General features: G+C 33.4%; 1 protein-coding gene across 2 annotated transcripts in view; it reads right to left on the bottom strand.

The window, feature by feature from the left end:
• Positions 1-10,846, bottom strand: part of LOC143023567 (uncharacterized) — a 48,284-nt gene extending 37,438 nt beyond the window's left edge. The window contains exon 1 of one of the 2 annotated variants that reach the window (XM_076182154.1): positions 10,640-10,846. Coding sequence is in view for 1 of the 2 variants with exons in the window: in XM_076182153.1 (XP_076038268.1) it covers positions 10,495-10,523 (29 nt within the window). In the remaining variant the exon portion in view is untranslated. Of the gene's footprint in view, positions 1-10,494; positions 10,535-10,639 lie in introns of those variants that run through there. The other variant, XM_076182153.1, reaches the window with a different exon arrangement.
• Between the last annotated feature and the right edge of the window lie 314 nt (positions 10,847-11,160).

Raw genomic sequence — 11,160 nt, 5'->3', positions numbered from 1 at the left:
GAAAATCTTGACAAAGAAGTTGCAAGAATTATATTTCCTACAAATTCACCATTTCGTCTTGTTCAGCATCCTCATTTTCTCAAGATGGTTCAGAACCTGAGGCCATGTTATATTTCTCCATCCAGAAAAGATATTGCTGATAAGTACTAGGATCTTGTGTATGAAAAGGAATATAAAAAGTCTGCAGATGACCTGAATAATGAAACTGTATGTCTTTCAATTGATGGGTGGTCTAACATCCATAATGAGCCCATAATGTGTCACTCTAACAACATCCACTGGTCAGATTTATTTAGCTGACACAATAGACACATCAGGGAAACTTCACACTGCTGAATATCTTTTACAACTTGTACAAAATTCGATCAAGAAGGCCGAACAAGATTTTGGTTGTCACATTGGAAGTGTTGTGACAGACAATGCAGCAAATGTCACCAAAATGAGAAAACTCTTGCAGGAATCGAGTGAACCTGAGCATACCGTCCTCACATACTGCTTATACTGTTCCTTGTATACTTGTGGCAAGTCTATATAACACTGCACCTTATATTGATGTGCTAAAAATGTCGTTTAGCAATCAGATCGCATATTAGATAGTAATCCCACAATATTCAATATCTATAAAAAAAAAACCTACTTAAATCAAATAAATCTTATTTAAATAAAATAAAAAATAGATTTTTTATAATTTTAAAAAGACAAAAAAATCTCCAACCCTGGTGTCCACTAACATCTTACAATAATACATAAGAACATAAGAACATAAGAAATAAAGGAGACTGCAAAAGACCATAAGGCCTACACTAGGCAGCTCCGTATCCATCACCACCTGTCATCCCCATCCATAAAGTTGTCTAATCGTTTTTTAAAACAACTGATAGTTTCAGCGCTTACTACATGGTTACTAAGTTTATTCCATTCATCGACCACCCTATTAGTAAACCAATTCTTGCCTATTTCCTTCTTAAATCTAAATTTGTCCAGTTTATACCCATTACTGCGAGTCCTGCCCTGTTGTTTTATTATGATGACCTTGTTTGCATCACCCTTGTTATAGCCTTTGATCCACTTGAACACTTCTATTAGATCACCCCGCACTCTGCGTCTTTCCAGAGAGTGTAAGTTTAGGTGCCTAAGCCTCTCTTTGTAAGGCAAATTTCCGAGTCCTTGTATCATTTTGGTCATTCTTCTCTGTACTGATTCTAGTGAATTTACGTCCATTCTGTAGGACGGAGACCAAAACTGTACCGCATAGTCAAGGATGGGTCTAACTATCACTAGATAGAGTTTAATAATTACCTCTGCACTTCTATTTGTTACCGTCCTAGCAATGAAGCCTAATGCTCTGTTAGCTTTATTTCTGGTGCTAATACACTGCTTCCTGGTTTTAAGGTCCGGACTCACCAGAACTCCCAAGTCCCTCTCGCACTCAGATTTTTCTAAAAACGTGTTATCTAAGTTGTATCTATTTTCGGGATTGTGTAGCCCTACGTTTAACACGCTACACTTAGAGATATTGAAGTTCATTTGCCATTTCACCGACCATGTTAACAGCTTATTAAGGTCATCCTGCAGAATCTGGGCATCGTCTCCTGACCTAAGGTATATATATATACCTGTTAAGTTTGGCTAAAATTGGCATTTCAAAACATAATAGTGCCTTAAAAATAGTTTCTTCTTTCACTATCAAAGTTTATATTAACTTATACATGCATTGAATAAGTAAATAGTTGATATATTTGTCCTATATACAATGTTAGGTTTCTAGTTTTGATATATTTGTCCAATATAAAATGTTAGGTTACAAAGAAAGCAATGGCCTCCGCTAGCGGACCCAGGGATCTGGGTGCGCATGTCCTGTGTAATAGTAGTCCTTGGTATATATATATATATATATATGTATATATATGTATATGTATATATATACATACATATATATTCAACAAAAACCCACTGTGTTGGATAAGAAGAAATGAAATAAATGAATTCCATATATTTCGATCACGGACTGTGATCCTCTTCAGTGGAATACAGAAAGGTAGAGCAAAAGGCATGTCTTATATACAATAAAAATAAGGGACAAGGGTAGGACTCAGGTAGCGTCTAGTACTTTGCGGGGCAGGTCACCCGCCTTCACCAACGATGGTAACAATTTGTTGACTGACCAGGTGGTAATGCAGTCAGGTGACCACTGTCCATATGATATATTAACATTTGGAAATTTGTTAATCAGGGATGATTCTATTATTTTTCTTTTAAAACTGCATTTTGAATTAAAGATAATCTTTGCCTCATTCCAATCCATATGATGGCCTTCCTTGTCTACATGTTGGAAGACAGCGGAATTATGTTGTGCGTATTTAATTGAATTTTTATGTTCTTGCATCCTAGTATATAAATCTCTACCTGTTTGTCCCCAATATACATTGTTACAATCAGAGCAAGGGAGTTTATACACACCTTGATGTATTTCTTCTCTAGGTCTTTGATGTACATTGACTATTTTCTTAAACAAATTATTGGGCTAACTAAAAACAATTTTAATATCTTCCTGTGGAAGAAATTGAGAAATGTCATTTAAGGACCTATTATAAGGCAATTTAATACAGTTTTTGTCCCAACTGAAGTTCTTACTGGAATGGGAAGTGGATCCAAGGTAACTAGTTTTGGCTTTACTTAGGGCTCTATTTAGAAACCAATCAGGATACCCTATTCTTTTTAATTGATTCCTGATGGTTGTTATCTCCATTTCCAAATAATGTGGACTACATAATCTAAGTGCCCTCAGGAAAAGACCTGAGGCAACACTATATTTAATTTTATCAGGATGGTGACTGAAAAAGTGCACATAACTCCCCGTATGTGTGGGCTTTCTGTACACTGTGAAGGACAATTGGTCCTGATGCCGTATTAATAGGATATCTAAAAATGGTAGTCTATTATCCACCTCCCATTCAACTTTGAATTTAATATTAGTGGCTAAGTTGTTTAGTTGTTCAAAGAAAGCATCAAAAGATCCCCATTCGTCATCCCAAATCGTAAAGATATCGTCCACATACCTATACCAAAACATTCCTTGTGGCTTAATGTCTTGTAAAAGCACTGTCTCGAAATACTCCATATATAGGTTAGCTAACACTGGGGAGAGATTAGATCCCATTGAACATCCGAATTGCTGTTTATAATATTGATCTTTAAATGAGAAGGTATTAGTGTTAGCACATAATTCCGTTAATTTAATGATTTTGCTGACAGAGATTGGTAGTTGGTCCCGATAATTTTGTAATTTTGTTTCCAAGAAAGCTAAAACCTCAGCTACGTTGATGCAGGTGAACAAAGAAACTACATCAAGACTTAGTAATTTTCTCTGCCCAGATAAATGATGATTCTTGATCTTACTTATGAAATCTTCTGAATGTTTTATATGCGAGTAGGAAAAGCACCCTACAAATTGTGATAAAATGTTCGTGAGCCATTTTGATGTCTTACTCGTACAAGAATTTCTATTGAAATGATGGGTCTTAGGGGAACACTTTCTTTATGAATTTTTGGGAGTCCATAGAAATTAGGTAGTTGTGGGTTTATGACTAATAAATTATTATTAAAAAACTCTTTTCCCACGATATTGCGTGCTCTTCTATTGAATTCCGAGGCAGTACTTTTGAGAGGGTTTTTAGTTAGTTTTTCATAAGTCCTGATATAATTTACAAGATCAAAGGCTTTGCTTTCATATTCTAACTGATTCAGAATAACTATTTTCCCTCCCTTATCAGCACGGGAAATGACGACATCTTTACGATTCGTGAGACTGTCTACTGCTAACTTATAACGCTTAGGCAAACCACATTCATCCTTAAAACAATCCACTATGCCTTGTAATAGAATCCCTTTGAGACACAAAAGTTCTTTATCATACTTATTGGACGCTAAATACCTATCAAATTCCACAATATGGTCTAGGGAATGATGTTTTGTAGGCATCAAGGCAAAACTGACACCTAAGCCTAACACCTCTAGTTCATGGCGCGTAAAAGTAACATCTGATAGATTGACTACATTTTCTATCACAGAGAATTTAGACCACACACTGTTTTTACACAATCTTTCTAACTTCTTGAGTTGTATGTCCTGATGTTTAACACTTATTCTAGATGCTTTTTCCAGAGCAACCTGAGCTAAAAGTTTATAGGTGTGGACATTTGGGCACAAAAACTTGAGATTCCTCGTAGCAACCCTTACTTGGTAATAATAGAATCATCCCTGATTAACAAATTTCCAAATTTTAATATATCATATGGACAGTGGTCACCTGACTGCATTACCACCTGGGCAGTCAACAAATTGTTACCATCGTTGGTGAAGGCGGGTGACCTGCCCCGCAAAGTACTAGACGCTACCTGAGTCCTATCCTTGTCCCTTATTTTTATTGTATATAAGACATGCCTTTTGCTCTACCTTTCTGTATTCCACTGAAGAGGATCACAGTCCGTGATCGAAATATATGGAATTCATTTATTTCATTTCTTCTTATCCAACACAGTGGGTTTTTGTTGAATCTTTACGAATGTGTTACGACATTACTTTATAGATATATATATATATATATTTATATTAATATATATATATATATATATATATATATATTTATATGAATATATATATATATATATATATATATGTATATACATATGTATACGTGTATACGTATATATGTATTTATTTATATATATATATATATATATATATGTATATACATATGTATACGTGTATACATATATATGTATTTATTTATTTATATATATATATATATATATATAATATATATATTTATATATATGTATATGTGTATATATATATATATATATATATATATATATATGTATATATATGTATATATATATTATATAATATATATATATATATATATATGTATATATATTATATAATATATATATATATATATATATATGTATATATTATATATATATAATATATATATATGTATATATATGTATATATACTATACATATATAATATATATATATAATATATATATATATATATATATATGTATATATATATATATATATGTATATGTATATATATGTATATATATATATATGTATATATATATATATATATGTATATGTATATATATGTATATATATACATATATATATATATATATATATATATATATATGTATATTTATATAAATTATATATATATACATATATATATACTTATATATATATATATGTATATGTATATATATGTATTTACCTAGTTGTATTTACCTAGTATTTTACGGGAAGGGGAGCTATGCTCGTGAGGTCCCGTCTTCATATCTCATTTTATCTAAACTATTTTTAAATTCATGTATTGTTTTTGCACACACCACTTTCTCATCTAACTTGTTCCAACTGTCTATTGCTCTGTGAGGAAAGCTGTTCTTTTTCAAATCTCTTCTATAGTTGTCTTTTTTTATTTTCTTTCCGTGTCCTCTTGTATTTCTGTCATCCCATTTTATCAGATTCTCTCTATCAGTAATTTCTATGCCTTTCATGATTCTGTAAATAGCTATCAAATCTCCTCTCTCTCTTCTTTGCTCTAGTGTCTGTAGTTTAAGTTTTTGTAGTCTCTCTTCATATGATAGTTTTGAGAGTGTTGGTGCCAGTTTAGTAATTGCTCTTTGTATTCTTTCAAGTTTTTTTATACATTTTTTTGTACTTGGTGACCATATCGTTGCTGCATATTCCAATCTTGGTCTTATCAGGGTGACTAGGATTTTCCTCACCATTTCTTCATCCAGGTATGTAAATGCCACTTTGATTGTTCTTATTAAATTATAAGTTTCTCCAAAAATCTTATTTATATGTTTCTCAGGTGACATATTATTCATAACAATGACTCCCAGGTCCCTCTCATTTTCTACTCTTTTTATTCCTTCTTCTCCCAAATTATATGATCCTGTTATTCTGTTTTTGCTTTTTCCAAATTCCATTATACTACACTTTTTTGTATTGAACTCCATCTCCCACTTCCTACTCCATTCTTGTACTTTATTTAGATCTCTCTGTAGTGATTCACAATCTTCTTCAGTTTTCACTCTTTTCAGTAATTTTGCATCATCTGCAAAGAAGCTCATATAGCTTTCAATTCCTTCATCCATATCATTAATATATATAGCAAACATTATTGGGGCCAGAAACTGTTCCCTGCGGGACACCGCTTATTACTTCATTCCATTTTGAGTGCTGATCTCTTATCACTACTCGCATTTTTCTTTCTTGCAAAAAGTCTTCCATCCAATTTAGCAATTTACCTTGTATTCCTCCTTCATATTCTAATTTCTTAAGCAACTTCTTATGTGGTACTTTGTCAAAAGCTTTTTTTAGGTCTAGAAATGCACAATCAGCCCATCCATCTCTTTCTTGTATTATATCTATTAGCCTTGAATAGAAACATATTAAATTGGTGACGCATGATCGTCCTTGTCTGAATCCAAATTGCCTTGGATTTAGTACGTTGTTTTTTTCCAAGTATTTTACCCATCTACTTTTGATAATTCTTTCACATATTTTTGCTATTGTACTTGTTAGAGAGACTGGTCTATAGTTGGTAGGTTCTTCTTTATTTCCTCCTTTATATATAGGTACTATATTTGCTTTTTTCCAATCTTCTGGAACTTTTCCTTCTTTTAAGGAACTGCTTATTATGCTATGTATTTTGTCTGCCAGTTCATTCCTACATTCTTTCAGAATCCAGTTTGCTATTTCATCTGGCCCATGCGATTTTCTGACATCAAAATTACCCAAGTGTGTCAATATTTCATTCTTCGTTACTTCTATTTCTTCCATAGGGGGGACTTTTTCCTTCCACTCAATCTCTTCAGGTTGTATATTTTCCCTTGTAAACACTGATTTAAAATGTTTGTTCATAATTTCTGCCATTTCCATTTCCTCAGTGTATTCAACTCCCCCTTGTCTTAATTTCTCCAAGTCTTGTTTGTTTTTCAGTTTATTGTTTACAAATCTGTAGAATAGTTTTGGTTGATCTTTACACTTTTCTATAACATCTTTTTCATATTTTCTTTTTTCCTCTCTGCACTTTTGTACATATTCATTTCTATAACCAGTATATATTTTCCATTTTTCAGGTCTTCTGTCTTTTTTCCATCCGGTCCAGGCTTTGTCTCTTTTGTCTTTTAACTCCCTACAACTTTTGTTGTACCAGCATTTTACATATTCTTTTTCTTGTTTTTGTCTTGGGACATACTTTTCCACTCCTTCTTTGTAAATTTTTGTCAAAATATTCCATTTCTCTTCCACTGATGTTTCTTCTTTGTATATTTCTTCCCAGTTTTCTTGTTGGAAGAATTCTCTTATTTTATCAAAGTTTGTTTTTTTCATACATCATTCTTCCTTTTCTATATTGTTCATTTCTTTTCATATATTTTTCTTCATTAAGTTCCAGTTCAATCAATATGTGGTCACTTTTACCTATTGGTGTTTTATATTCAATCTTGTCCACTATTCTAGGTTCAGATGTAATTATTAAGTCTAGCCTCGATGGTTCTTCTTCATTTCTATACCTAGTGTTCTCTTGTATCCATTGTGTCATTGAATGGTCAGTAATCATCTCAAGTAGAGCATTTCCCCATGAGTCATCACCACTCTTTACTGTCATTTCTTCCCAGCAGATTTCTTTGCAATTAAAGTCGCCCATCATAACTATTCTTCCTCCGTCTTCCATTATTTTAGTTAATGCTATCTTTGTGTCCTCTAACATACTTTTATGTTCATTCTCCTCCCATGAGGCTGTTTTCGGAGGCACATAGTTGATCACAAATTTTCTGCTCTTCTTATCTCGGTCTTCCACTTCTATCATAATCATCTCTACTGTATTCTTTCCATATATGACACCTTTCACGTTTATATCCTTCTTTGTCAGGAACATAACTCCACCCCCTTGTTTTTTCTCTCTGTTTCTAATCCAATAATTGTATGTATCATGTCCTACACTGTTGGGTGGTAGTGGGCCTTTTAATTTTGTTTCTACAATTCCCATTATGTCCGGTTCTTTTTCTTTCAAATAATCATTCAGTTCATTCAATCCTGTTATCAATCCATCTATATTTGTGTAAGACACTCTTAGTTTTCTGCCACTTCCATTGTGTTCTCTGTTTCCCTTATGTTTTTCTTTAGTATGTCGAACTGCTTTATTTTCATGTTCACTACTCTCCAATAGAATCTCTCTTTCTCTGACTCCGTTCTTTCCTCGTTTTTTGCCTTAGCTTCAATTCTTTTCTGCTTTTCTGCCTCTCTTTCCTCCTTATTCATTTCTCTTTTTATCCATACCTTTTTATATTGATCATTTGTTGCTAGTTTCCCTGTCTTGGATAGAATTTTCTCTGCCGTTGTTTGTGACCTGAATTTAATCTTAATTGGTCTGGTCTTATCTGTACTATATTTTCCGAGTCTGAATTTTTCCTCAATTTCCTTTATAATTTCTGGTTCATCTTCCTGGACTAATTTTAATAAACTGCTTACCCTTTCATTTTCCTCCTTGATTCTTGCGGTTCTATCTGGGTTATGTTTCTCTTCCATTCCTAATATAATTATACATTTCTTTTTGTCAGCTAATTCTCTTACTATATTCTCCTTCTGTCTCATCACTTTAATAACTGAGTCTTCATTATGTTCTTTCAATTGCTGTTTGACTATGTCAGTGAATGAAACCTTATTCCCTTCTTGAGTTATTCTCCAATTTTTAGCTTCTGTAGCTATTTTCTCACTGTTTTCATTACTATTCTTCTTCAATTTCTCATTCTCCTCCTTTACATTTCCTAACTGTCTTTTTAGGTCCTCTACTTCTTCAGTTAAGTTTCTGTTAGCCTTCTCTAGTTGTTCCAATCTTTCAATTCTTTGGAGAATGGAGCCTACATTACCTAACTTACGTTCCAAGTCCTCGATCACCTTATCAACTCTCTCCTCTAGTCTTATCAGTCTGGGGGGGGTTGTGTCCCCCCCACCCTCTTTAAATCCCTGGAACATATTCTCGTCACTTTCTACTGTATTTCTCCTCTCTATACTTCTAATCTTTACATTTTTATTTGCCATTTCGTCATCCGGTGGTCGTTTCATGTTGACCTTCCGCCCGTCTGCCTGGGCCAAGTCCTCCACATCCTCATTACCTTCCATTTCCCCAGTAATCCCTCCCCCTCTCCTCTTTCCTTACTTTCCCACTACCTCACGAGCAATTCCCCCCCCCCTGCAAATACAAAAAGGCACTTCTCTTTGCGTTGGTATCCTCAATCTGCACTTTTCTTCAGAGCGTTCGTCAAGCCGTCCGTTCGTTGAAAGTGTGTGTGTGTGTGTGTGTATATGTACATGCATGCATATACATATATATATATATATATATATATATATATATATATAAGTATATATATATATATATATAATAAATATACGTATATATGTATATATATATATATATATATATATACATATATATTTATACACACACACATATATATATATATATATATATATACACATATATATACATATATACATTTATACACATATATATATATATATATATATGCGTGTGTGTGCATGTGTATATATGTATGTATATTTATATTTCTTCTTCCAAGAAAACCAGATTTTCTGTGTACACAAAAATTTGAACAATGTTTACTGTGATAGTCTAATCCCCAGCAATATCCGGAGAAAACCCCAGCTTCTTAACCCCATACTGGACAAAATCCCAGTCTCATATAAGACTGATCACGGTCAGTTAACTAACACTTCTATTTACAAGTTTGCATCTTAATAAGGGCCTAAGGTGAATAGGGCTAATAAGAAGCCACATAACAGGCCTATAATTCTTATTTATCTCCACCAGTATGGGAACGTATATATCATTAAAGTTTGAATACATTTTGTTATAGAGGTTGAACATAATCAAATTCAGCAGTTACCAAATTATTGGGATGAAAATAGAAGCACAATTCAGAATAGAATGTTCCAAGTGGTTCTCAACATTTACAACTACCTGTTCCTTTTTCACCAAATGTTACTTTTCTCCCTTTACAAGAATGATTATCATTATAAATAATAAACATTATAAAGGTAGCATTTAATTATCACTGTTATCTAATCTGATATCTAAAAAAGTGCAATGTTCTCCATGCTGTAGAATCTGTGTAACTGTAATCTGTGCAGATATGTATACCAACAGTTTCAGTTTTAAAATATATAGTCCATGACTTCCCCCGAGTATAACCCTAAAATCCATCACTAGATCATACGGGGGGTGGATCCCCCGTCCGCCCGGTTAATAACCCCTGCACTATCTAATCCAAAATTGGCTCTGCAAATTCAAAACAGTTTCCTTATTCAAAGTTACTGATTTACCCACTAGTGCCTAATTTAATATGTGTGAACGGTTATTCAAACATTCTTACAATACTGCATTACTAACACTTGAATCACAATTCGTATGGCAAACATGCAGACGATGTGTTCAGCTGATTAGAACAACAATCAAAACATTGCACATTCGTATCATTAGTCGTATGCTTGTGAAAAACTGTTTTATTCAACGAACACCAACTTGTTTACCGTACCGTAAAAGAAAAGTCCCAGTGCTGCTGGAGAAAAATCGACAAAACCTCCCAATCCAAAGATAAGAATGGTAATGGGAAGGGCTGGGCGAGAGCTTTGTTGTGGACTTCAAATGCTTGATGACTGAGGATGTGAGTCATGGATATTGCATGCCTTGAGACAGAGTATTGCACAAGTTCATGTCATCACGCTCATATGATATACGGAATGGGACTATTGGGCGCTGCCGTTTGGGCGCGGGCGTTAGGTCGCTAGCTGACAGTTGGGCGCCGGCTGTTTTGGCGCCACCCAAAGTTTATATTTTCTAATATTTTTATAAAACCGTAACATAGCTTTATTTAGTTCATTTTATAAAATCTTTTAAAAATATTTATATAAACAGTAGCAAAGCTTTATTTAGTTCATTTGGTAATTAAGAGCAAGGCTTCTCAAGTACTCGACAGCATCCATGTTTTCAAATCTAAGAACATTTTCATGTATTCTTCTGTCTGCATCTCTGCTTTTTTAGTTTCTGTGGTGGTTC

This window comes from Oratosquilla oratoria, unplaced genomic scaffold (assembly GCF_046742065.1).
Source record: "Oratosquilla oratoria isolate Oo_2021 unplaced genomic scaffold, ASM4674206v1 SCAFFOLD51, whole genome shotgun sequence".
Taxonomy (NCBI): Eukaryota; Metazoa; Arthropoda; class Malacostraca; order Stomatopoda; family Squillidae; genus Oratosquilla; species Oratosquilla oratoria.
This window is presented reverse-complemented; position numbering and strand designations above follow the sequence as displayed.